The sequence below is a fragment of the Varanus komodoensis genome, unplaced genomic scaffold (genome assembly GCF_004798865.1).
Source record: "Varanus komodoensis strain SLA01 unplaced genomic scaffold, ASM479886v1 scaffold114, whole genome shotgun sequence".
In the NCBI taxonomy this organism is placed as follows: domain Eukaryota; kingdom Metazoa; phylum Chordata; class Lepidosauria; order Squamata; family Varanidae; genus Varanus; species Varanus komodoensis.
Genome location: NW_025335328.1, coordinates 536,358 through 562,314, shown reverse-complemented (window position 1 = coordinate 562,314; position 25,957 = coordinate 536,358). Strand labels below are relative to the sequence as shown.

The 25,957-nt window shown below is 70.3% G+C and overlaps 1 protein-coding gene across 1 annotated transcript in view; it reads left to right on the top strand.

The window, feature by feature from the left end:
• DNMT3A (DNA methyltransferase 3 alpha) overlaps nt 1–23,940 on the top strand; it is a 48,710-nt gene extending 24,770 nt beyond the window's left edge. The window contains exons 7-23 of the mRNA XM_044421111.1: nt 14,736–14,948; nt 15,431–15,589; nt 16,133–16,240; nt 16,639–16,795; nt 16,977–17,126; nt 17,665–17,709; nt 18,142–18,221; nt 19,393–19,505; nt 19,806–19,989; nt 20,200–20,284; nt 20,379–20,524; nt 20,617–20,707; nt 21,319–21,467; nt 22,032–22,117; nt 22,760–22,829; nt 23,133–23,251; nt 23,450–23,940. Of these exons, the coding sequence (XP_044277046.1) occupies nt 14,736–14,948; nt 15,431–15,589; nt 16,133–16,240; nt 16,639–16,795; nt 16,977–17,126; nt 17,665–17,709; nt 18,142–18,221; nt 19,393–19,505; nt 19,806–19,989; nt 20,200–20,284; nt 20,379–20,524; nt 20,617–20,707; nt 21,319–21,467; nt 22,032–22,117; nt 22,760–22,829; nt 23,133–23,251; nt 23,450–23,591 (2,097 nt within the window). The 3' untranslated portion in view covers nt 23,592–23,940. The remainder of the gene's footprint in view (nt 1–14,735; nt 14,949–15,430; nt 15,590–16,132; nt 16,241–16,638; nt 16,796–16,976; nt 17,127–17,664; nt 17,710–18,141; nt 18,222–19,392; nt 19,506–19,805; nt 19,990–20,199; nt 20,285–20,378; nt 20,525–20,616; nt 20,708–21,318; nt 21,468–22,031; nt 22,118–22,759; nt 22,830–23,132; nt 23,252–23,449) is intronic.
• The last annotated feature ends 2,017 nt before the right edge of the window (nt 23,941–25,957 follow it).

Genomic DNA, 25,957 nt, shown 5'->3' with positions numbered 1-25,957 from the left:
CTCAGGGTGCCGCCTGGCTGGCTCGCCCTCTGGAGCCCGGGGCCAGGTGCGGTGGGGCCCCAGCGTGGTGGCCCCGGCAGGGCAGGGCAGGGGCAGGCAGCCGCTCCCCCCCGCAGCGGCCGTGGGGGCAGCCAAGCCTGCGGGGCGAGGAGCCGCCGGCAGCAATGGCTCTCCCCCTCCACGCACTGCCCCTTCCGTGGCATCTCGCTGACTCGCGTTCCGCCCCCATGCATGATTCCATGTGCCCACCCCGCTTCCAGGCTGAAGTGCCTCCGGCCTGGCCTCCTTTCCTCCAAACTCCTAGGTCGTGCAGTTGCCCCTTTTCGCGCTTTTCTCAGCTGAGGCCCTGCCGTCCAGCGCGCACTCAGGCGGCCACAACTGCGCTCAGCGTGGCGACCGAGTTGGCGCTGCAGCCTTGCACAGAGGCAAGGGGGTCTTGGAGGCGTCGTTTTCTGTCCCCCCCCCCCCCGGTTCGGTTCAGCGTGCGCTTGCTGCTCCCCCGCAGTCGAGTGCCGGGGTGCCCCCACCGTCCAGCCGCCCACCGCAACCCCCAGCTCCCCTCCTTGCTCAGCCGGCACTGGCTCAGGCGCCCTCTGCATGGACGCGAGGTTGGGACCCCGGCCTGGGCGTGCATCACTCGGCACTCGCTTCCACGAAGGCCATGTGCCGGTTTGCCTGTCCCCCACCTTGGCGAGATCCATCTGGCGCGCCAGGCAGTCAGCGCTGCCGTGCTGAACACCAGCGCCCCCATCCCCGGTCCAGAGAATCCCTTCCTGCGCACGTCGGCCGCATCTCTGAGCGGCTCCCGGTGGCCCCGGTCGCTGTTCTGGCTGCAGAGGGGCAGGGCGGGTGCCGGGCAGCGGGGCTTGGGCGCGCCCGTGCGCAGACGCCGGCCAGCCCGGCCGCCCCCTGCGCAGGCTTCCTCCGCCCCACTTGGCCCGGCCGTCTCGCCACGGTGTCTCCCTAGCAACAGGTCCCCCCTTGCTCAGCCTGGCCTATTTATAGCTGCGCCTGGCAGCCTCCTGCCACTGGCACGGATGAGCCGTCCCTCGGCTCCAGACGCGACCAGGCCTGCTCCCGTGCGTGCAGCGGGGGGGCTTGTGTGTGCCACAGGCCCTGTCCCGAGGCAGGGAGGGGGCCCGTCTGCCCCAGGACTGAGTGTGGTGCTGCAGGCTCCGAGGGCCGGAGGCGGTTGGGAGAGGTCTGGCTGCCTGTGGGCAAGCAGGGGGTGACCTCGTGCCCCCCACATGGCCAGGGTGGCAGTGACAGAGCTGGGGCTGCCCCCTAGCCAGAGCCGGCCTTCGGGCCCAGAAATGTCCCCTTCCCAGCCCAGCAGGGACCGAACCCGAGTTTTCGGGATGCCAAGCAAGCCGTCACCCGGCCGGGCCTAAGCACGGGTGACCAGGCGTTAGTGCCAGGCGCGGCCCTCGCGGGGAGGGCCCCAACGGGCCCCGCGGCAGCTGCTGCACGCGGCCTTCCGGCTGGAGCGCCCACAGATGAAGCAGCAGCCAGGAGTGAACGGCAGGCTTGGGGAATGGGGACCCGGGAGCTCGGCGTGGGCGACCGCGGCGCGTTATGCAATTGCTCTGCATCTTGCGCTGCTTCAGGCTGACCCGGCGGAAACCGTGCAGGTGCTTGCTACCCTGCACTGGACGACTCCAGTGGGGACCCCCCCCCCCAGTGGCTGGCCTGCAGAGCCAGTCCCCGTGCACGGGGAGGCGCCCGGTGGGGGCTGCCCGAGCCCGAGCCCGAGCCCACGCCTGCCTGGCCCGGCAGAGGCCGGCGGGGCTGCGGCACGTGGCAGCGTTCTCTCGTGGCCTGTGTTGGCTTCCAGCTGTCACTGAGCGGTAAGATGGCTCCGCTTACAGGCAGGGCCTGAATGGAGAGGGAGCGGAAGTTTGGAGGGGGTGGCAGGTTTAGGAGGGTGGGTGGGATTCCGCCCGGGCCTCGCCAGAGGAACGAGGCGCCAAACCTGCTGGATTTGCTCTGCGGTGCGGCCTGCGGAGGCTCGGCTTTGCTGTGGCGCGTGCGCCGGCCTCAGAGGGGATGCGGCCCTTGGAGCAGGGGCCCGGGGCTGCACCAGTCGGACTTGTGGGTGGAGGCAGGGGCCAGAGCGAGCGGCCCTTTCCCTGCAGGTGGGGGCCACACTGGCCTGAGGAATTGGAGCTTCGGGGGGGGGGGGCTGGCTCTCCGGGTCCGGTCCTGCGGGCTTCAGTAGGAGCCAGAGGGGGCTGGAGGAGGAGAGGAGGGGGTGGCTCTGCGTGGGCCAGTCCTGCAGCCACAGGGCTCTGGCGCCAGGCTTCCACCTTGCGCTGGAGCCAGGTGGCATCCCCGGAAGGGGAAGGGGGGCTCAGAGCCCCCTTTCCTGCCGCCGACTGGGCAACGCCTCCGAGGCCAGCGCCCAGTGGAGCAGACGACATGGGGGCCAGTGGCGGCTGGGGGGGCCCGGCAGTCCCGTCACTGGAACAGGGGCGGCTTTTCGGCGCTCCCGGACTGGCCACCGGCCTTGGCCGGCGCGGGGGGGCTGCTACGGAGGCGCTTCCCCCGCCTCCCGGGGGACGGTGTGAGGATCGCGCGCGGGCTGCCGGTGGTCGCATGGTGGCGCCCGCGCCGAGGACCGGGGCGCCTTCCCAGGGCAGAGGGGGCGGCGAGGGGGCGGCCGCGCCTGAAGCAGCTTCCCGGCCCAGACGCAGGAGGGACGCGCTGGCCGGCGCCGCGCAGGCACACCGGGGGCTGCGCCCCCTCCGAGGCCGGCGGGGGGGCGTGGGCGACCCCTGCGCCGAGGCCACGCGGCCGGAGCAAGGCGGGCGGCCCTGTCCGCGTCCTGGGGGAGAGGCGGCGCCGCGTGGCCTCCGGGAGCGCCCGAGCCCGGGCGTCCCGGGGGATGCGTGCTCTCCACCCGACCACGGGCCGGCCCGGGATGCCCCGCGCTGCGGGGCTCGAGGTTCCGCGGGTGCGGAGCGGGGCCCCTGAAGCCGCTGCGGCGCTGAGCCCCGGTTCCGGCCGCCCTTCGGGTCCGCGGGCTGCTGCGCCGCCGGTGCAGCCGGGCGGCCCCCGCGCAAGGGCCGCGCGCCCCGGGCCCGGCGTCGGTGGGAACGTGACGGCCCGCGGTCCGGCTGTGGGCGCGGGGGCGGCCAGGCGGGCTCCTCGCGGCGCCGGGGAGCAGGGGGCGCGGAGCAGCCTCGCGGGCTCTCTCGCCCCCCGCAGTCACCTTTCCCTCGCCCCCCCCCGCTCCGTCCCCAGCCAACCAGGAGAGCTGTCCGGTGTCACGTGCCCCGGAGTTTCCCAGACAAAGAACATTGGCGGCGCGGCCCCCCTCCCCGCCCCCTCCGGCCCCCTCCCTCCCTCCCTCCCTGCAGCCCCCTCGGCGCGGCCGCGGCAGCAGCAGCAGCGGCGGCGGCGGCGGCAGCAGCGCCGGACCATGCGCGCAGGTACGGGGGGCGCGGGCCGCGCGGGGCCGGGGTGCTCCGGACGCCCCGGCTCCCGGTGCGGGTCGCGTACGGTACGTGCCGGAGCTCGGGACCCCCTGGAAGTGCGTCCCCGGCCGCGCGGGGGGCGGGCGGGGGCGCCGAGCGTGCGGGGGCTCCGGCCCGGCGTCCTGCGCCCGGATGGGCGGCGGGGGCGCCCCGTTCTTGCGCGCGGGCTGCCCGCTCCGGAGGGCGTTGCGGGCGGCGGCGGCACTGGGTCCCGCCGCAAAGTTTGATTCCTTGCGCTCGTGCGGAGGAAGGAGGAAGCGGAGGGGCGGGAAGTCTCCTGCCCCCGCCCCCTCCCTCTCCCTCTCCCTCTCCCTCCGCTGCGCGCTGCCCGGCCGTGCGCGGCTCTGCCCCGAGCAGAAGTTCTCCGGGGCGGGGCGCCCCTCCAGCCCCGCTTGCCCCGGCGGGGGGCGCGGGCCGGGGGCTGTCCGGGGCCCGCCCCCGAAGCGGTCAGCCCGCCTCCATTTTGTCGGGGGCGGGGAGAGCTCCCCCCGCCTCCTTCGGGTCCGGCCCGGCGGGGCTTGCGCGCTCGCTGCCCGAGTCCCGGCGGGGAGGCGGAGGGCCCCCGAAGCGGGGAACAAAGCCCCCTCCGGGGCCGCAGGAGAGGGAAAAGGGGGCAGCCGCTGCCCCCTCTTTCCTGGGCTTTTCTCAGGCCGCCGAAGGAAGTTTGGCTGCCGCGTTTCCGTGCAGGCCTGGACGGGGCGGGGGCCGCAGCAGGCCTGGGCCGAAGGTGGGCCCGGTGCGACCTTTCCGCCATCCCCGGAAGCGCGCCTTCGCCCTCCGTGTTCGGGCAGCTGTGCCCCCCCGCCCGAGAGGTGGCCGGGGTGCAGGGGGCCTGGAGCAAGGGAGCCGGGTGTGGGCTCGCCGGTCCCGCCGGCCGGGGTCAGAGGGGGTCAGAGGCGAGGGCAGCGGAACGCCCCCCAGCGCTGCCGCTCGGCCAGAGCGGTGGTCTGCGCACAGGGCAGGGGGCTCCTCGGCGCCGCCCCCCGGCGCTCGACCTCTCCTCTCCTCGCCTGCAGCACCTCTTGGGTTGGCGTGGTGGGCCAGCCTAGGACTGGGACCGCCGGGCGGGGGGGCATGACCGCGCCGGCCGGCCGGCCGCCTCTTGCCCGCGTCCCTGCGCCGGGGGCCGGCTCCTCCGGGCGGGTGTTCGCTTGTCCCGGCTGTGGAGCAGGGCCTGGGCTTGGCCGCCCCTTGGAGCCTGCCGGACCCTCCGGGCCGGCGCCGCGCGGCTCCCTTGCTCGGCAGGGGGTTCCCGGCTGCCTGCGTGAGGCGAGCAGGTGCGGCCCCGGGGCGAGGCAGGTGTGCTGCTGGGCCGGGCTGCGCGGCCTCCCTCGCCCGGAGCAGCTCCCGCACGGGGTGGTCCTGCCCCGTCCCCCAGCCTCTGGGGCTCCCAGCCGCACGCAGTCCGTGGATACAGTGGTGTGGAAGTTTCGGTGTCTGTATTTTGGAGGAAGCCGTGCGCAGTTGGAGAGGCTCTGGACAGAAATAGCGAGCTCTGAAGACCAGGCTGGGAGAGCTGCATGTGCTGAGCTCGTGGAGCAGCGCGTGGCCGCGACCCAGATCCCAAAGCCCGCCACCCCGCGCTGTCCCTTGGGCATCCTCCACGCTGGGCCAAACCCACAGCGGCTTTCTGCGGATTAGTCAGTAATGTGGGTTGGCGGCCGCTTGGCCAGCTCAGGCAGCCAGCGAGTGGTGCCTGCGCGAGCCGGTGAGTCAGTGCTCGTGCGAAACCCGTCCAGATCGCTGAGCCACAAGCTGGTGGGGAGGGAAGCCACCCACGTGCAAACCGCTGCAGCTGTCCGGGGCACTCCGTTCGAACCCCCAGAGTGACAATCACGCATGCCGTGGGAGTGAAGCCCCTCCACGCAGTCCTCCCACGAAGGGGAAGTCTCTGGGGCCCTTTCCAGCTGCTTAGGATATTTATGTGGAAAGTGTTGCCCCTGCCGGGGGCCATTGCTCTGCCCCCAGACAATGGCTGCTTTTTGTGGAATTGGAGGGGAAGCCGCAGGTGGGAGAGCAGGAACTTGGCGTCTATGGCCCCACAGTCCCCCGGGCTGCCTGCCTTGGCACCAGGCATACAGTCGGTTGCAGGAGGGCGGCTTTTTCGGAGCACTGCAGCTGGCCTCGCAAAGGGCCGCCACCGCTTGTGGCATGAGCTTTCCGCCCGTGCCATCTCCTGCCAGAGGCTGTGAGGGCTTGTGGTGGGAAGGCAGCAGGGCAGGCATGTCTCCTCGCTCCGGGTGCAACTCCAGCATGCCCAGGAAGCCCCCAAGCTCCCAGCATCCCCCAGCCAGAACTCCGGGCTGCCCGGATGTGTGCAGGACTGCATCTTGGGGGCTGTTCTCCGGGTCTGCCCCGGGGGGCCCATCCGTGCGTCCCCCCTCGCTTGGCCTGCTGGGCTCCCCCGCCCTCTTCAGCAGTGCCGGGCCACCCTTGGGCTTGCAGGACCGCCCCGGCACGAGCCGCTATGGCCCCCCGGGCAGGCGCAGATGGGTGGCATGGAGCTGGCACCTGGGGAGGATGGGGCGGGCTCGTGGGCACGGGCGCCTGGCCGGAATGCTGAGACGGACAGGTGGCCCGGCTCGTGCCGCAGCCCAGCCACCTAATTCACCCTGGACGTGCATTTGAGCCGGCACCGCTGCTCGGCTAAGGGGGCGGTGGCTGCTGGGCCGCAGAGCCCACGGAGGGCTGCCGGCTGCTGGGCTGGACGGGAGGGCTCACTGGCTCGGCACTGGCCAGGAGTGCGGCCGCCTGTGCTTCCGCCTCTGCCTGCCCGAGTGGGCCTTGCATGCCGCCCCCATTTGCTCGCAGAATCCTCGGTGCCAGTGCTTGCGGGGGGGGGGGGGCCCCCTCTGGGGGTGCTTCTTTCCCCCCCCCCCGGAGGCTCCCCGGTGGCATGTGCCGGGGGTTGCAGCTGTGTCGGGGGCTCCGAAGACGGTTTCAGTACTGCCCAGTTCCTGCTGGAGGCCTTCCGCAGGGCAGGGGCGGCCCTCCTCTGGCGGGCTCAGCAGAGCCCCCCCCCCCCGCCTTTCAGTGCGCTTTTCATCGGTCGTGTCAGGGAGCCGTGGGACTTGTGGTGGGACCGTGCCACGCGAGCCGCGGCTGCAGAGCTTGCAAGCGCGGGCTGCCCGGTCGCGTTCTTGAATGGGCTCCCAAGGGGCTGTTCGCGTCCTGCCTCCAAGAGGAGCAGCAGCGTCTGAACCTCTCCTGCGCCCGCCCTCCCCGTGAAGGGGGCTGGGGGAGGGGCACCAGCGTTTGAACCGGGGCATCCGCCTTCCGAGTCCGGTGCCCTGGCCTCCGTTCCAGCCTGTCCTGGCAAGACCAAGACTCGTCGCCACAACCAGAAGAGGCTTCCCGCGTGCCGCGGTTAACCGGGCCTTTTAGCCGGATGGCAGAATCTAGCTGTGAGCAGGAAAGATGTGGTCCATGAAAAGAAGGCAGGAAAAGTCGCGCCTCTTTATTTAAGGGATTTGCCCTCCAGCCATAAGAACATAGAAGAACCCACAGGCCACAAGCCCGTCCAGTCCAGCATTCCTTTCCCACAGTGGCTGACCAGTGACTGAGCCACCCATGCTCCCCAGCAACAGGCACACTGTCCTGATGCTGGAGGAGGCCTGGGAGCGATCGCTACATCCCACGAATCTGAATGCCACCGTTTCACTCTGTACTGTGTGAGGGGCATGCTTTTACCTACCCTGAACTCCCCCCCAGTGAGCTCTGTGCGATGGCTCCTTTGGGTTGTGGGCGAAGGAGAAAGGCGCCTCCCTTTCCGTGCTCCCCATGCCATGCACTCCTCCCCGTCTCCTCTTCCTCTTTGCAAGGCTTCGCGATCACGGTTGCCGGAACCTTTCCTTGCATCAGGTGCCCTTCCTTGGCCTTCTTCCCGCTCTACCGTGCAGCAGCCGGAACCATACGCAGCATGGTTTTAAGGGTGGCTGCACCGGAAACATGTACAACGGCAGCACTTTTGCTTTCGGATCCTTTTCTTTCTAGTAAACGCAACAAGGAGCTTGCCTTTTTCAGAGCAGCTCATGCTGGGTTGACGTCTCCTTCGCGTTGCCCACCACGAACCCAGGATCCCTTTCTTGATCGGTCGCTGCGAGCTCAGCTCCCCTCAGCGTCGCTTTGAAGTTGGGATTTCTTTGCCCCAACATACATGGCTTTGCACTTGCTTGCCCTGAGCTCAGGAGTCTTTGCTGAGGGACTTCCAAAGGGTCAAAAGCCTTTTGGAAGTCTAAATAAACCTTGTCTGCTGGGTCACCCAGTAGTTTGCTGACTCTCTCAAAGAACTCTAGAAGGTTAAAGAGATAAGACTTACCGTTGTAAAAGCCATGCTGATTCCTGCTCAGCAGGGCTTCTCCTTCCATGTGTTGATAAATTTAATCTTTAATCAAGCTTTCAGCTAATTTTCCCAGACCAGTTACATATTTCTGTAGGAAAGTCAGCAAGTTCATATTTGAGTTCTTTCAGAATTCTGGAATGACTAGATCGTGGTCTGGTGATTAATTTTCATCTTCTCAGAACGTTCTCTTAGGGACAAATGCCAAGTTCTGCACCTGGGAAAAAGAAACCAAATGCACCCCTACCAGATGGGGAACACTTGGCTCCCCAATACTGCAGATGAGCAGGACCCTGGGGTCATTGTGGGTCATCCGCTAAATATGAGCCAACAATGTGATGCAGCGGCAAAAAGGGCAAATGCTCGTTTGGGCTGCATGACAGAAGCGTCACCACCAAAACATGTGAAATGCAAGTTGCTCAGCACTCGTCAGGCCTCACCTGGAGTCCCGCGTCCAGTTCTGGGCACCTAAGTTTGAAACAGGTGCAGAAAAGCGAGAAAGGGCCCAGAGGAGGGCGGCAAGGGAGATCCGGGGCCTGGAGAAAGAGCTCCGGGAGGAGAGGCTGAGGGAACGGGGCATGTTCGGCCTCGAGAAGAGAAGGCGGAGGGGGGACAGGGTGGCAAGTACCTGAAGGGCTCACAAAGCAGGGAGCGGGGGGCACAATCTCATCCATTCCAGAGCGCAGGACACGGAATCATGGGCTTAAGGGAAAGGAACCAGATTTAGACTGGACACCAGGAGGAGCGTCCTGAGTGTCAGAGCGGCACGACAGAGGAACCTCCTACCCGGGCAGTTGGGGGCTCTCGCTGGAGACATTCAAAACGTCTGGGCAGCCCCCCGAGTGGGAGGGTGCAGCGTGGTGTCCTGCAACAGCAGGGCTTGGACCCGAGGGCCTTCGGGCCCCTTCCAGCTCTGCTATCCTGCGATTCTTTTGCTGTCCTTCCCCACACGCTGTTCCTGAATACATTCTCTCGCGGACCCTCCTCTGCAGTGTCGGCAGATGAGAGGCATTCATTCCGCTTCTCTGCGGTCCCCTTGCCCGCCCTTAGGACGCCTTGATCTCTGTCACCGTCTGATGGTCCCGCTGCCTGGTCCCCGGCTTCTGTTGCGCTTGCGGTGTTCTGGTTATGCCTTTTATTTTTCTTACTGTCTGCCTGCCCTTTCCTTGTGCTCCCTTTTGTTGTCCTGGTTTGGGCATTTCTGAACAGCCTTCTTTTCACTGATGGTTCCTTGGCCTTGCTGGTGATTCCCTTCCCTTGACTCGCAGAAGACATTTGAGCAAAACTTCTAGTTTGCTTCTAGTTTGGTTGACGTACAAGCGCCGTGAGGGGGTGTCATCCACCTGGTTCCCTCTGTCAGCTTCCTCTGACCAATTCCTTATCGATGGCTCTTCTTCTGACATCAGACGTGACTGTGATTGACCTCTTTCGTGCCGTTTAACTATACATCATTGGAATGGTGTGGTGGTCACTGTTTCCAATATGGTCAACAGCAGCCCCTTTTCCAGTTGGCCCTGGGCAACCCCCCCCCCCTTTCTGGCCTGTCCCACGACCAGCTTTTCCAGGGCAGCTGGAAACCAAGGAATTGTTCTTCTTTGTCCGATTTGGACTGTGCGTTGTCCAGCCAGGGTGGAGGATGCGGCCAGGGTGGCTTGCAAAGACTGCAAGGGGGAAAATGAAAAGAAAAACCATTCGAAGCGAGGGGCGGTCCGCACGGGTGAAGCGGGTTGGATTCACGGACTTGGCTGGGTGAGAGCCCTTCTCAGCGTTGCTTCAGCGTAGGGGCAGCCCATCCCTGGCCTTTGTGGAGGCTCTCGGAGGGTGGGAAGGTCCTGCGGAGGCGGCAGCCCTTGCATTTCCCGGCCTGACGCCTGCGGGGCCGGGAAGCTTGGCTCGTGTGCACTGAGCCCAGACACTGTCCCGGAGGACGGGATGGTGGAAGGAGCCCGAGACCGACGGCGACCGCGGAAGGCACCGTGGCTGCAAAGGCCGTGGTTGCTGGTGAGAGATCGCCGAGTGCCCAGCCGGGTCCCGCGTCGCACCTCTTGCCCGCTGGGGAGTGGCCCCCGGCGTCCGGCTGGGTCCTCGGCCGGGTCTCCGTGCTTCCTGGCCTCCTGTCAGCGAGGGGGTGGGAGCGGACGTGCTCCGGCTTGCCCCAGCCCCGAGAGCTGTAGACAGCGGGCAGGGCACCCCAGGCGCGCTGTGCGTCGCTCGCCGAGGGGCCGCAAGCCCAGCGTGAGCGACCCACCTCCCGCCGCTCAGCGCCCGGGGCACACGGCAGAGCGGGAAGGCCCGGCATGCCGTGAGGAGCCTCCCGTGCCCCCTTCCGGCTTGCCCCTGCCATCTTGGCTGCTTCCCCCGGAAGCGGGAGAAGCGGCCTGCACCGGCGGTCGAGCGCAGTGGCTTCTGTCCTCGGGGCCCATTGTGGTCCTTTGCTGGGGGGGCTGCCTGCCTGATGAGCACCCCCGAGCCTGTGCCATGCGAGGAGCGGGCAGCTGCCTGGGGGCTGCCCGGTCCCCCGGGGTCTGCAGGCTCCCGCTCCCCTAGCACTGTGGCCTTTGTGGCCGCCTCAGCCGAGCTGACCCGGCACGTGGCCATCTCCCCGTGGCCGAGATCTGCGTGCCGCGGCAGTGGGACGTGGCGCTGCTTTCCCACTGACGTGCCTCTGCCCCGGGGACAGGGCGCCTGCCGAGCGCCGCGGGCCACGGGGCGGGCAGGGCGCAGCGCCCCCGGGAGGAGGCGCCACTCAGGCCCACTGGTGGGACACCCGGTGTGGATTTGCGGGCTCCCCCCTGTGGCCTGCCCCGACACGCATGTTGGGGGTGAAGAGGGAGCCCCGGGGCCGAATCCCGAAGCGCTGCAGGCAGGGCGCGCACGGCAGTGGCTCTGCTTTGCTGCGGGTTTTGGTGCCGTCAACAGAAGGGCTGCCGAGGGGTCCCGTCTCTCGTGGAGATGTCGATCCAGGGCTCCGCAGCTGCAGTGCAATCCATAGGGGATTTCTGCACCGGGCAGTAGGCTGGCATTTTGGGGCCTCTCCCCCCGGTTGCCCCAAGTTGGCGGGTTGTCTGGGGTGCCCACTGTGGCAGTCGTAGGATTGGGGCCCCCATTCATATCCGGCTTCAAGGTAGTTCCCAGTGCAAAGAGGGTGAAGCTCATCTCTGGGCACCCGCCCACGTGCCCACTCTATGCACCCCTCGGCCCAGGTCAGGACCCTCCCCCAACCCCATTTCTCTCAGCTGGGGCTCCCTCCTGCGGGATCGTGGTCCTTCTGGGTTGTGTTGGCCAGTGTGCTTCCCAGGAGCCTCGGTCCAAAAGGGAACCCTGCCCCCGCCTCCCTCAAGGGCCGGCTGCTGGCTGGCGACGGAGGTGTGTCCAGGGGTCTGCCTTCCCCAGGCCCCACACTCCTCAGAGGCTCCTGGAGGGGGAACTGCCTGGCCCCAGGCCAGGCTGGACCAGGGGGGCTCCGGCAGGCTGCCGGCCAGGTGTGCCTTGGGCGCTTGTGAGCCAGGCACACTGCCCGGGAGGCCGATGGGCTGCCCCTCAGGCATCGAAATAGAAGCAGAGGGGTCCTCCCAGGCCATCTAGCCTGACCCCCGGTTCTGCGCAGGGCATGCCTGCCCGGTGCATGTCCAGCCTGCCTTCAAACAGCGGACCGCCGCTCCGGAGCGGTGCTTCCCCGGAACCCATCCCGGCTGCTGCAGAAGGTCCAGCCTCACGTTCGGCGTCCTGCCGGGAGCTGCAGAAGTGGTTGTGCCGGTCGTGTTGGGAGTGTTTGTCCCGTGTGCCGCTCTTCCCGGCCCTCCGATCCGCGCAGCATATTGAAATGCAAGGAGGAAAAGGCGCAGTGAAGTGCGGCACGTCCGCCTGTGCAGGAACAAACCGGCGGCGCTGGAGGAGCCGCGGCAGCAGGGCGCGTTACCGTGCTACGAGGCAGGGCAGGCGGGGCAGGGAAGGGTGGGCAGGCAGGGGGGGGCAGGTGGGGGAGGGCAGGGCAGGGCAGGGCAGGCGGGGCAGGGAAGGGTGGGCAGGCGGGGTGGGGCAGGTGGGGTAGGGCAGGGCAGGGCAGGCGGGGCAGGGCAGGGCGGGGCAGGCAGGCGAGCGCCCACGGAGCCTTCAGAGGAAGGCAGTGGGAGGGAGCAGCCCGCCAGGGGCCCGCGGGGGAGCGCCTGGGGAGGCATGTGGGCGCTGTGGCCCAGAGGGCAACCAGCGGGGCGCAGGCAGGGCTTCCTGAGCGGGGAAAGCCCTGGCTAGGCACGGCTGCTGGAAGGGCACCCCCTTCCTCTTCCGGGGGGGCAAGGGTGTTCCTGGAGTGCTGGCGGTCTGGGCCGGCCTGAGCGGAAGCCGCTGCCCCGTCTCGCCCTCCCCGCCTTTGCTCCAGGCTGAGCAGCCCCTGCCCTGGCCACACCTCCTGGGGCGGCTGCTGCAGCCCCTGGCCGTTCTTGCGCTCCTCCGCGCCTTTTCCAGCTCAACCAGTCACCTTTTCCAGGTGAGGTGACCAGAACATGAGTGCGCACGTGGGGATTGATGGAACCCCAGCTTCAGGAATAGGCGGATGGGATCCGCGGTAGGGCGCCTGATCGGGAAAGGGTTCTGGGTGCTGGTGGGCGAGCGGACGGGAGCGCCCGCCCGCCCGCCCAGTGCTCGGCTGCCGCGGACGGGCAGGGCCCCGCGGGGAGAATGGAAGGCCCTGTGCGCCGCGGCCGTGCTCCGCCGGGGGGCAGCCGGCGGCTCAGCCCCCGTGCCCTGGCGGCCCTGCCTGCGCTGCGTCATGCTGGGGCGGCTGCCGCATCCCCTTCCGGCCCGGGGCGGCTGGGCGGCAGCATCGGGGGCTTGCTTTGGCACCTGAGAGCTCGGCAAGCGGCACGTGGCTGGGCTCGCGCTCCAGCTGTTTCGTCAGTGAGCGAGGCCGCTCTGCAGCGCCGGCGGGGCAGGCGGCTATGCGTGAGGAGCTGCCCGTGCGGGTCCCGTGCCTCACGTTGGCGGGAGGAAGGGCCGTACCAAGAGGGCAGGAGGCGCGGGCCTCTCGGCGGGGCGGGGGTCCCCCGCGCCCTCTGGCAGCCTCGCCGCTCACGGACGCGTGTGCCTGCAGGGGGGCGGGCGTTCACGGCACGTCCATGGCTGGACGTCGTGCCGGATCCTGCGCCCCTGTGGAACGCCGCTCGCATACACACATGCTCCTTGCTGTCGCAGAGCTTGGCGCGCGGCTCCCGTCTCGGAGCTGAAGCCGGTTTGCCTGCGGGCCCACCCGGGGCATCAAGCGCTGCTGCAGCCCCACGGGAGCAGGGGCAGCTGGGCTGAAGCCGGGCGGGGGAGCACTCGGAGGGGCCCCTCGGGCTCGGCTGGCTCCGGCTTCTCTGCGGAAGCGTGGCCCCACTGCCTGACTACCCCTGCCCACTGGTGCTGCCCCCTCCCAGCCCCCAGGGCACTGCTGGCCCTTGTGAGGGGCTGCCGTGCCATGGGGAGAAGCGGCGTGCCTGCGCCCCCCGGCCACCCTCGCCGGTCTCGGGCCCGCGGGGAGCCCCGTGGCTTCCCCCGGCTTCGTCCTGCTGCTGCCTGCGGAAACGCGGGCGCTCCGGGCGGCAGGGCCAGGGCCGGGGCCAGTGTGGGGGCCTGTCCGCAACGTGGGCCCTCGTGAGAGAGCGCATGGCCGGGCCCGGGGGCTGAGGGCCCCTCCCTGCTGCCTCGGCCCCCTGGGAGCGGCAGGAGGCGGGCGGCCTTCCGGGAGCGCCCCTCGGTGTCTCTGCAGGCCCCTGGCGTGGCCCCGTCAGCCTGCGGGGAGCTGAGGCCGCGTCGCGGACGGAGCCGCTCCTCGTCTGGGGAAGATCTCATTCTCTGGCGAGCGGCTTGGTCTCGCGGAGGGAGAGCGGGGTGGAAATCAGGCCGGACGGTTCCGGGTTCTGCTGCCGGGCACACGTTGCCGGGCACACGTTGTCCAGAACGAGCGCCTCGCATTTGCCGGGTGGGACAGTCCAGCCCGCAAGCTGTGCGTTGTCCCCCCACATCCCGGGGGGTTTGCGAGCCGCCCTGGGCAGCTGCTCCTGCCTGCCTCGTGCCCAGGACGGGTCTGCCACAGCCCTCCTGAGCCACCCAGCCGCCCAGAGGGAGCCCGGGGGCCTGCGCCGGCGGCCCTGGGTCACGGGCTTCCTGCCTACGTACCCCTGCGCACCTCCAGGCCGGGGCCGGCTCCATTGCCCTCCCTCGTACCGGGGCTCGGGGGGCACCCGCCTGGGCAGAGGCCCCCTCCTGGGGTCGGTCGGGGCCTTCGTGCGGCCAGCGCGCCTTCGCTCCTCAGCAGAGTTTTTTCTGAATTGGAGAAGGGGAAGCCCCGCAAGCCCCATAAAGGGGAGGTGGCCCCGTGGGGGGCGGGCGCCGTGGAGCAAGAGGGCCGCCCGGAAGCGCTGTCCGGGGGGCGTGGGCATGGTGGCTCTCGGCTGTCCCATCCGTGGGGCCAGGCTGCCGACAAGGGTCAGGCGGCTGAGCCGGCGCCGTGCTTGGCACGCGGGGACGCAGCGCAGTACGGGAGTGTTCGGTGGGCCAGGCGTCCGCCCTGCTCTTTTCTGGCGGCTTTTCGGGGGAACCCTGGGCTCGGCTTGCGCGTCCGCATGGCAAACGGGGCAAGTGCCGTCCGGGGCTGGCGGCTTCCAAGCGCCTCAGCAGTTGGGCGACGCAGGAGCGTGGCGAAGGAGGCCCAGGCCATGCCGCGGATGGAAGGGCTCGCTGGCCGGGCCGGTCGCCCGCGGGAGGGCCGGGCCGCTTGGGCGAGAGGCCCCTCTGCCGTCGGTGGGCCCGCCGCCCGAGGCTGTCGGCCACCCCGGCACGCTGCCGAGGCGCACCCCATGGGATCTGCCCCCGGGCAGGCTCTAGGACACCGCCCGGGGCTTCTGCCGGCGGCCACTCCAACTCCCCGGCTCTCTCCACAGGCTGAGAAGAAAGCCAAGGTCATCGCGGGGATGAATGCCGTGGAGGAGGCGCCGCGGAGCGAGCCCCAGAAGGAGGAGGAGGCCAGCCCCCCAGCCTCGCAGCAGCCCACGGACCCGGCCTCGCCCACCGTGGCCACCACGCCGGAGCCCGTGGGGCCCGATGCCGTGGACAAGGGCATGTCCAAGTCGGCCGACGACGAGCCCGAATATGAGGTGAGCCCCATGCCCGTCCCGCGGCCGACCGAGGAGGGGAGGGTCTCCGGGAGCCCACCTGCACCGCAGAGGCAGGGGAAACGGCCCTGCTCCGGTGCCGCTTCTGGCGTGGAGCAGCCCCCTCCGGAAGGGCCCGCCGTGCCGTCGGCCAGAGACGCCGGACGGCGATGGACCGTGGTTTGGGGCGGAGCAGCGAGCGAGGAAGGGCTGCGTGGTGGCAGGCACAAGTGGGGGTCAGGAAAGGGGTTGCCGATAGCGGGGAGCCCGGGGGGGGGAGGCCTGGAACTGGGCGAGCACTGGGGGGCACTGGGAAGGTAGACCGGTGGGGGGCTAGGCGGGCAGAGGCGAGAGGAAGCTGCCCCTTCAGCCGAGCGGGAGCGGAGCGCTTTCAGCTGAGGACTAGGCACTTGTGGAGCCCAGCAGGGGCGCCCCTGCCGCCTGGCGTGCTCTTCTCCCGAAGGCGGCCCCCTTTTCACCCGCAGGATGGCCGGGGCTTCGGGATCGGCGAGCTGGTCTGGGGGAAGCTGCGCGGATTCTCCTGGTGGCCAGGCCGGATCGTTTCCTGGTGGATGACGGGCCGCAGCCGGGCGGCCGAGGGCACCCGCTGGGTCATGTGGTTCGGGGACGGGAAGTTCTCTGTGGTGAGTGGCGGCAGGAGGCGGGCCTGGCGGTGGGGCGGGGGGAAGCGCCCCTCTTCCGTCACCCCAGCACAATGCAGGAGTCGCAGCTTGCGCCAGCTGACACCGAGGGGTCGCACGCAGCCCCCCGCCCCAGCGCAGGAGGGAGGAGGCTGGCGGCCCACTGGGGCCGGGGGCTGGGTGCCCAAGCCGGAGGCCTCCCCCGCAGGACGCCCCAGGGCCGGGGGCTGCCGCAGGAGAGACCCCGGCCCTGGGCGCCTCCGGCCCGGTCTTCCGGTGATTCCGCCTGGTCTGGGCCCGGCCCCGTTGGGCCTCCGAGGCGGAAGTGCGGGGAGGGGGGATCCCGGGCGGGGGCCTTCCAGGTGGCCCGGCGTGTGGCTCAGGTGTCCTGGCCGCTGCCCCCCCATCGCCCCACGAGGAAGCGGGGCAGGGAGGCTTCTGTTGTGTCCCCCGTCCAGGGCACTGAGGGTGCCCTCGCACCGTGGGGCTGCGCCCGAGCCCCTCCTGACACCCCCGGCCTCAGCGCCCCCCCGCCTGTCTCGGCAGGTCTGCGTGGAGAAGCTGCTCCCGCTCAGCTCCTTCTCCAGCGCCTTCCACCAGGCCACGTACAACAAGCAGCCCATGTACCGCAAGGCCATCTACGAGGTGCTGCAGGTAGGCACGGCCCCGGCCCCCCTCTCCCGCCCCCGCCTGGCTGGCTCCTGTGGCGGGGGGAGGCCTCCCTCGGCCCCCATCCCAGGCCCCCTCGGCGCAGAGCGTGCGAGCGCCCCGGCCCCACTGTGCTGCGCATGCAGAGGAGCGGGTCGTGCCGAGACTGCGCGCACGCGAGTCCTGGCGTGTGCCGGGTCCGGGGGTGCTCCCAGCATGCCCTGCGCGGGACCGGCCCGGCCCGGCCCGGCCCGGCGGGGGGCTCCTTCCCCCGCAGACAGACTTCCCTCCCGGCCCTCCACGCCACCCGCCCTGCTTGCACGGCCCCCAACCCCCAGCGGCACTGAGCCCCCCACGGCCGCCCTCGAGGAACCCGGCCCTCCCGCCCTCTGTCCGCACCGCAGGTGGCCAGCAGCCGGTCCGGAAAGATCTTCCTCTCCTGCCCAGAGAACGATGAGACGGATACGTCCAAACTGGTGGAGATCCAGAACAAGCAGATGATCGAGTGGGCCCTGGGGGGGTTCCAGCCCTCCGGCCCCAAGGGCCTGGAGCCCCCGGAAGGTAAGGAGCAGCCGGCGGGCCGGGGCTGCGGGACTCGAGCCCCACGGGTGGCCTGGGCCTTCTGCAGCGCTCCGTGGCCCTTTGGGGGTCCGGCTTCGGAGATGCGCCCGTGCTCGGCCTCCGCCGGGCAGACGAGGCATGGAGGGCCGCCCCACCGACGCGCCTCTCCCTGCGGCCCCAGAGGAACGCAACCCCTACAAGGAAGTTTACACGGAGATGTGGGTCGAGCCCGAAGCTGCGGCCTACGCCCCTCCCCCGCCCGCCAAAAAGCCGAGGAAGAGCACGGCCGAGAAGCCGAAGGTCAAGGAGATCATTGACGAGCGCACCAGAGGTACTCCGGGGCGGGGGCACGCTCAGCTGCCTTGCGGGACACAGTGGGGTGGGGGGCTACTGAAGCCAGCCCCCTGCACACACGCTCTGGCCCTCCAGCACCCCATCCATGGCTCTGGGGACCCCCGGGGTGCCTGCCTGCCCGGTTCCTGGGATGACAGGAGGTGAGAAAGGCCAGAGCAGATCTTGGCTGGGGTGAGGCTGGGAGCGGGCACATAGGGGGCGCCCCACCCACAGCTTGGGCCCTGCCTGCCAGCTCAGCTCCCGCGCCCTCCCCTCGTTCCCACTGAGTCCCAGTGAACGGTGCAGGTTGATTTCGGGGCGGGGGGGCATCCCGGTGCAGCGAAAGGCGCTGCTGGAGCGGGGCTGCCCGTTGGCCCCACCAGCCTCTGGCCAGCCGCTCTGCAGGGCCCCCCGCAAGACATTCCTGGGGGGCCCCCGCTGGAGGGCCTTTCCTGGCCCCGGCCCCAGGTTCCCCCGTGGGCCTGAGGGGCCTCCCAGGCCCACCCGACTCACCCGCCCCGTCCTCTGCCTTTCAGAGCGTCTTGTGTATGAGGTTCGGCAGAAGTGTCGGAACATCGAAGGTGAGCGAACGGGCGAGCGGCCCTCAGAGGCCTGCGTGTGGCCAGACGGCCTGGTGGCTCCCCCGTCCCCAGTCCAGGCCGCCCCCAGGCTGTGGGGGGCGGCCCTCAGCACAGCCCCGGCGGGAGTACTTCTGCAGGTGCCCGCACGGCCGGCTGCCAGCAGGTTGGGGGGCCATGCTCCAGCCGCGGCAGCACATGAGGTCGGGGCAAGAGCTGGCCTGGCCCCCTGCCTGTTTGCAGGCAGCAGCTGGGAGGGGGTGGGCCCCCTCCTCCTCCCTCTGGTGAAGGGGGGCAGCCGTGTCCAGGGAGCCTGTTTCGCAAGGGGGGGCATTTCCAGTGGGAGCTGCCGCGGGAGAGGATTGGCAGGGCTGCTCAAGGGCAGCCCCCGTTCCTCCTGCCCCCCCCTGACGTCGCTTGCCCCCCCCCCCCCAGATATCTGCATCTCCTGCGGGAGCCTCAATGTCACCCTGGAACACCCTCTCTTCATCGGAGGAATGTGCCAAAACTGCAAGGTAGGGGCCAGCCCCCCTGGGGCAGCCGGGCCGAGCCTTTGCGGCGCACGCGAGGAGCGACGGCGAGCGCATGCACGGTTGCCCCGCGGGGCCCTCGCTCGCTCTGCCCGGGCAGCCGGAAGGGGCCGTGACTTGCGCTGCGGTGACCCGGGGCCATGGAGCGGGGCGCCCGGGGTCTGCCAGAGCCGCGCTTTGGGCCCCTCGCAGCTGGCGCCCAGCCGGCTGTGGGGATTGTGTCGCAGGGGGGCCCGGCGCAAGACCCAGGCAAATCGCTGCACTCCGGAGCGGCCTCTGGGTTGCCCTTTTGGTGGAGTGGGGCAGGCTGCTTCTGCCCCCTCTGTGGGCCCGAGACGGGTGCCACGGCCAAGCCCCGCACCGCCAGGCCTGCCCGGCAGCGCCGCCTCCCTTCCGCACCCCGGCTGGCCACGTCCGTGGCCTGACCGCTGGATGGACGAGCGGCCGCTTTTGGAAGCCGGCACACGGCCCGCAGCAGCCTGGCCGGTTTTCCTCCGCAAGCCATCCCGGCGGTCCCATGCGCTTGGGGAGACCCCAGCCCCTCTTCGGCGTGGCTTCCCGGCCGTGCCCGGATCCCGCCTACCGCGCCTTCTCAGCCCGAGGAGGGCGCCTGGCCCGGCTCCCCTGTGCAGCCAAAGTAGCAGGCGGCAGCAGTGCGGCGCCGGAGCACAACTCAGAACAAAACCGGAGGACGAAAAAGCCCTGGCGATCGGGACTCTTTCCGTCACGGTGCCAGGCACGCCTCTGCGGAGGCCGTCGCGCCCCCCGGTCCCCCACCCAAAAGGCCCCCAACACAAGGGTCGCCTTTGGGGACAAGGCCTTGCGTGGCTTGTCCAGACGGGCTCCCTCGGCCAGGACGGCAGTGCGCTTGGCCCGGGGGGGTTGAGTGGCTGAGTCGGGGGGCAAGCGAGGCCCGGCCTGCTGCGCACAGTGGCCCCCAAGCTGCTCCTGAGAGCAGCGCCGGCGTGTCTGGCCCCCGGGGTGCTGCTGGGGGGCCGCTGCCACGGCGCCGCACAGCGGTGCGTGAGGGGCCGGCTCCAGGCTGGCCCTGCGCTGCCGCCCGGTTCGGCCCCCGGGCGTGGGCTCCGTCTTGGCAGGGACGACGGGGCCGGCTGTGGCGGGGCCAGGAAGGCCGCTCACGCCTGTGTCCCCCCAGAACTGCTTCCTGGAGTGCGCCTACCAGTACGACGACGACGGGTACCAGTCCTACTGCACCATCTGCTGCGGGGGCCGCGAGGTCCTCATGTGCGGCAACAACAACTGTTGCAGGTGAGCTGCGGGGGGAGCTTCTCGGGCTCCGGTCCCACCGGGCGCCGCCACCTGGCCATTCGGCCTTCGGGCAGGGCCCCCGCAGTGGGGCCTCCCCTCCTGTCCTGCTGGGCGAGGCGGCCCTTTGGGAGGAGACGCCGGATCCCGGCAATGGTGGGCCTGGGGGACGTGGCCGGCAGTGGGGGCCTGCGCGGGAGGCCCGGCAGCCGCCAGCCGTGCCCGGGGCCCTGCAGCGTCCGGCCGTGGTGGGCCGGGCCCTCGCACTGCTGCTCCGGGGCCTTGAACGCCTGCTGCCCGCAGGTGCTTCTGCGTGGAGTGCGTGGACCTGCTGGTGGGGCCCGGGGCTGCCCAGGCGGCCATCAAGGAGGATCCCTGGAACTGCTACATGTGCGGCCACAAGGGCACCTACGGCCTGCTGCGGCGGCGGGAGGACTGGCCCTCGCGCCTCCAGATGTTCTTCGCCAACAACCACGACCAGGAGTTTGTGAGTTGCGGGGGGGGGGGGGGGGGGTGTGGGGGGAGGTGGGAGGCCCGGAGCAGGCAGGCTGCAGGGAGGGCGGTCGGGGGTCGCCGGAGGCCCTGCCGCTCCTGCCCCACTGGGCCCCGCTGGGGGCGGAGGGGCGCCATGGGTCCACGCGCTCCTGCCCGCCCGGCCCGGCCTGCGTCCCAGCGGCTGCCGCTGCTTTGCCTCCAGGACCCACCCAAGGTCTACCCGCCGGTCCCCGCCGAGAAGAGGAAGCCCATCCGCGTGCTCTCACTCTTCGACGGCATCGCCACAGGTGAGCGCGGCCCCCTCCCCAGGGCTGCCCCAGGAGCGCTGCGGCCAGCAGGCGGCCGGCACGCAGGCGGCTCCTTGGCGTTTCCGCTCGGCAGGTCTGCTGGTGCTGAAGGACCTGGGCATCCAGGTGGACCGCTACATCGCGTCGGAGGTGTGCGAGGACTCCATCACGGTGGGCATGGTGCGGCACCAGGGCAAGATCATGTATGTGGGGGACGTCCGCAACGTCACCCAGAAACACGTACGTGGAGCGCTGTGGGGGCTGCCCCTGCCCTTGCGCCCCGGGGCCGCGGCCGCCAACCCCCGCCAACGTCGCGTCTCCTCGCGTTGCAGATACAGGAATGGGGGCCGTTCGACCTGGTGATCGGCGGGAGCCCGTGCAACGACCTGTCCATCGTCAACCCGGCCAGGAAGGGCCTCTACGGTAGGTGCTCTCCCGCCCCGGCGTGCTTTGGTGGGAAAGAAATGCCCCCCGCTGCATGGCCACCTCCCCGGCACCCTCAAGGGAGGCGAGGGCTGCGAGCGCCATGGAGCCGGTGTGTCGGCCGCCCTTCTCTGGGCGGCTCGATGCCCGGACAGACTTCCAGAGCCCTGGAAGATGAAAAAGGATTAAAAGTTGAAGCTGTATTACAACGAAACACCAGCACGAGCCTGTGGCTGGCGCACGAGGATCAGGCCTCCCGCAGGAAGGTGTCCTGGGAGGCTCCCGCAGCGGCAGTGAGGCGTCCCCGAGGCCAAGGGGGCGTGGGAACCGAGAGGGCCGGCTGGGAGGGGCTGCCCCACCAGTCCGTCGGGGGTCTGGAGGGAACACCCGGTCTCCGTCGCGTCTCTTGGGCGCTGCCGCCTGCGCCCTCGTTCTCGCGCGCTTGCCACAGCCGCTGGGGACGGCCCCGCAGCACTTCTCCGACCCAAGAGGAGCAAAGTTGGCCGCGCTGCGCAGTATCTGTCTGGCCACAGGCCTTCAGGGCCGCCAGGGGGGCAGCCCACAGCCAGGCCCCCGTCACAGGCCTGTTCCCCGGCTCTGCTTCCCCCCAGAGGGCACGGGGCGCCTCTTCTTCGAGTTCTACCGCCTGCTGCACGAGGCCCGGCCCAAGGAGGGGGACGACCGGCCCTTCTTCTGGCTCTTCGAGAACGTGGTGGCCATGGGCGTCAGCGACAAGAGGGACATCTCTCGCTTCCTAGAGGTGAGGTGAGGCGAGGCGAGGCGAGGCGAGGCGAGGGGCCCTCCCCACCCAGCCAGCCCTGGCGACACTTCGGGGCTGGGCCGGCGGTGCGGAAGGGGCTGCGTGGCCGGGAGCAAGAGCTGGCTGCCCTGCCCTGCCCTGCCCTGCCCTGCCCATCGGTTGGCTCTGCCGGTGCTCTGGGGGCACGGGAACCCATGCGGAGCCCGGCGTGGCCTCCCGGGAGGCCTGGCTCGGGAGCGCTGCCCTCCGAGGTTCAGTGGCGCGTGTTTTTCTGTTCCGCAGTGCTGGCCCGCCCCCTCCCTGGGTCTTGGGCGCATGGAGAGCATGGCCGGGGGGCCAGCAGGGGCTCCATTCTGCCGTGAAGCGGGGAGGGGAAGGGCTGCCGTCCGCCCTCCCTCCCGCGGTGATGCGTGGGGTGGGAGAGCCGGGTGGTCGGGGCCGATGCTGCAGCTGTGGGGCAGGGCCGGGGGCTTGGGCGGCAGCGGCCCCCACGCGGGGACAGGCGTGGCGCCGTTTTCCGGCCTGCCACGTCACGCTTCCTGCCACCGCCTCTCCTGCCCGCAGTCCAACCCGGTGATGATCGATGCCAAAGAGGTCTCCGCCGCACACAGAGCCCGGTACTTCTGGGGGAACCTGCCCGGCATGAACAGGTGGGTCAGACGCGGCTGCCGGCCGAGGGGGCGCCCCATGGCTGCAGGGGCTCCTCGCCACGTGCGGCCGTGCGCCTTCGGTTCTGCCCCACGACAGGGCCGCTTGGCTCCGCTGCGGGTGGCCGGGGCCTCCACGGAGAAGGGCCACAGTCCGGGTCCCTGGTCGGGTTGTCCTCCACTTGCCCCCCCCCCCCCGCCGCCACCGTACTTTCCCGGAGCTGCTTCTGCCTTTTTTGTGGCAGGAAAGGTGCATTAAGGAAGTGAGGAGGGGCAGGTGGCGCAGGGGCTTTGGGCCGGTTGTGCCAGGAGCCGTCTGCCTCTGTCGCCTGCGCGGCTGCTCCGCTTGGGATTGCTGGGCAGCTTTTGAGCCGCCTCCGGCTGAAGGTGGGAGGGGTGTTCTAGCTGCTGTTCCCTGGGTGTGCGGAGCGATTGCGGCGCTCCAGTGCCCCCCGCCCCCCCGGTCAGCTTTTCTCTGCCTGCCAGAGGCGTCAGGGAAGACCTCGCAAGAAAGTGGTTCAGAGTGAGCTCTGTTGCTGGCCGCCTGCACCCAAAGTGGGCTTGCGGGGGGGTCTGTGTGGACGGGGGCTCTCGAGCGCGGCCCTGAGGTCCTGGCAGCCCCAGCTGACCCCACCTGCCCCACAGGCCGCTGGCGTCGACGGTGAACGACAAGCTGGAACTGCAGGAGTGCCTGGAGCACGGCCGGATAGCCAAGGTGAGTGCCGGGGGCCCGGCCGTTCCGCAGGAGGCACCCCCGGGAGACTGTTTCGGGGGGTGGGCGTGCTCTGGAGCTGGGCACACTCAAGCAAGCAGAAGATCCGCTTCGGGCTGCCTCGAGGGCGCCCCCTTCCCCCACATGCGGCCCGACGTGAGACGGCGAAGGTGGTCTTCCACTGTCAGAGAAGCCCCATGCCCAGAAGAGTGGTAGAAACCGTTCCGGGGGGGGGGTGCCCGGAAAGGGGGGGGCGTTCCGGCACCCACTGATCCAGCCTTTTCTCCGGCCCCGTCCCCTGCCCAGTTCAGCAAAGTCCGGACCATCACCACGCGCTCCAACTCCATCAAGCAGGGCAAAGACCAGCATTTCCCCGTCTTCATGAATGAGAAAGAGGACATCCTGTGGTGCACCGAGATGGAGAGGTGGGGCCGGGGGGCTCGGGCAGGTGGGCGCTCCCAGCCGCTGCGGGGGGCCTAGTTCTGGCTGGGCGAGGGGATGGCGCTGGGCCTCTGCCCGGCCTCCCCCGAGGCCCCGCGCCTCGCCCATTGCCCTGGCATCCTCCGCCCCGTGTGAAGGCGCCAGTGTGGGCAGGGTCCCCTGACGCCCCCCTCCCGCCGCAGGGTCTTCGGCTTCCCGGTCCACTACACGGACGTCTCCAACATGAGCCGCCTGGCCCGGCAGAGACTGCTGGGGCGCTCCTGGAGCGTGCCAGTCATCCGCCACCTCTTCGCCCCGCTGAAGGAGTACTTTGCCTGTGTTTAAGGAGACGCGCCCCCGGCGGGACTGGCAGCGCGAGGACGAGTCCCACGCCACCCCGGGAACAGGAGAGGAGCGGCACCGGCGCGGAGGAGGCGGCTGGCGGGTGGGGGGAGCAGGCCGCCGCGGGAGCGAGCCGGCCCCACCGCCCGAGCCTCCGCCCGTCTGCCCCCCGCCCGGCCGCCCCGGTCAGGCCCACCGGCCCCAGTCCGTCGGTCTCCTCTTGATTTCCTGCTCTTTCTGGATGGGTTTGTCCGTTAGCTCGGTTGCTTTCTGCCTCTCCTCGGCCGAGCCCCGGTGGGGGGCGCCCACGGGCACCGCCGCGACCGAGGACGCACCAGCCGAGCCCGAAGCCGAGCGGGCCGTGGGTCCGCTGCCCCCGCTCAGCCCAGGAGCCCCGAGCCGGGGCGCAGTGGGGCCTGCCCACGCCGTCACCAGCGCCCTGTGGGCGAGCCGAGCCGGGGGCCTCCGCCGCCCCCGCCCGCCTGCCCCCAGCCACACACTTTTCTATCGCACTCGGGTGCCTACCACGCCGGAGAGCCCGGGAAGCCACTCTTACCTCCTGTTTACAGTTCAAAGACACGTGAGAGTTCGCGTGGGAAACGTCTCCGTAGCAAAGGTACTGCTACTACTGTATAACTGACTTTCAAAATGGTGCTTCTTACCGCGTGGGGCGCGGCCCGGGGGGCTTTCCGAGGCGGCGGCGGCGGCCCCTCCCGAGGGGGCGGAGGGCGAGCGGCGGGCGGCAGCGGTGCGCACCACCGCTCCGCCCCGGGTGTCCTGCAATAATGCTTTCCTCTCCGAAAAGGCCCACCCCCCGCCGGGCCGGGGCTCTGCGAGGCAGAGCGGCAGGTGGGGGCCGGGCCAGTGGTGCTTTCCTGCGGCCGGTGTCTGTCCCCGAGCCCCCCCCCCCCCCCGCCCGGCACCTGAGCCAGTGTGCGGCGTCCTTCGTGCAGGTCTCCTGTCTGCCCGGTCCCCTCCCCGCCTCTGCCCGCGAGCTACAGGCACAGGATTCCAGCTGCAGGGTCGCTGTGGGGCGGCCGGGGGGCGAGGGAGGGGGCCCTCCGCCCCGCAGTAGCGCCCCGTCATTCCTCTGTGACCCCGTGGGGCGTCCCAGGTCAGCACCGGCTGCCTCCCGCATTCTTGGCTGATGTGAATCGTGGACTTCCTGTTGTGCTTGACCAGACTCTGGCCGGGCAGCCCGCCGGCAATGCCCACACGCACGCACGCACACGCACGCGCACACGCACGCACGTGCACACCTGTGGAGGGGTTGGCAGGGGAGGGCCGTGGCGGGGTGGGCGGCGCCCACGGGGGGCGCCCGTGCGAGGCCTGCGTTTCCCGGAGGAAGGCTCGGCGATCGTGTGCACTTTACGCCCCGGGCGGCAGCGCAGCCGGCCACGGCCCGCGACTGTGAGGCGTGGGGGGGACGGCCGTGGGACGCGGGTCCCGGGCGGCTGCCCCCCGCTCGTGGGGACCGCTCCCAACAGGGCCCAGGCCCTTGGTGCTAATGGGGAAACGGGCAGGTCCCCCGAAACCAGCTCTGTGCCTCGGCCGTCTCCCGCCTTGCCCCCGGCGGCTGCGCCCCCTGCTCCGTCTTCCCTGCGTCCATGGTGCTCTCGGAGGCAGCGGGGCGGGTGCCGGGGGGGCCCGGGCGCGGGCGGTGGGTGGAAGCCCGGGCCGCCCCTGCCGCCCCACCACACTCCCCCGGCACCCCCCGCGGAAGGCTGCCGGCCTCGGTGCTAACATTTCGGGGAGTGGGGCCAGGCAGGCGGGCGCCGCCTCCCACTCCCCGCCTAACTGTGAAGGGTCTCGCTGGGGGCTTGCTCAGGGCCGGATGGGGAAGTGAGAGCAGTGGAGGACCGGGATGGGGCCGCCGCACGCCCCCTCGCCCCCCGGCGGGCAGCTCCCTCGTGTTCCATTCTTCCTTTGCCCCCGCGGTGGCTGCCCCGGAGATGGCCGCTCGGGTCGCAAGCTTCCCCGGCGGGAGCGTCCTGCACACGGCGGGATCCCCAACCCAGGTCACAAAGGTGCCGGCCGGGCCCTCCGGGCTGCTTCTAGTCTAGTTCACTGGTGCTAAACGGGGAGGGGCCGGCCCTCGGCATCAGCCTGCAGTCGCCATCCTTCTGGGGGCTCCCCTGGGGCAGTTTGAGCCGAGGGGCCGGCTGGGGCTGCTCTAAGTGCCCCCGCCGTTGCTCAGCTGCGGAGAAGACCGTCTCCTCTCCCGGAGCCTTCCTTGGGTGCCCGGCGCCCGGCGGCAGGGCCGGCTCCAGCAGCCCAGAGCCGAGCGGGCCCCCCGTCCCCACCCCCCCAACTTCTGAGAACCCACAGCAGGTCCTTCTCGCCCATCTCCCTCCCCAAACTGGAAGTGG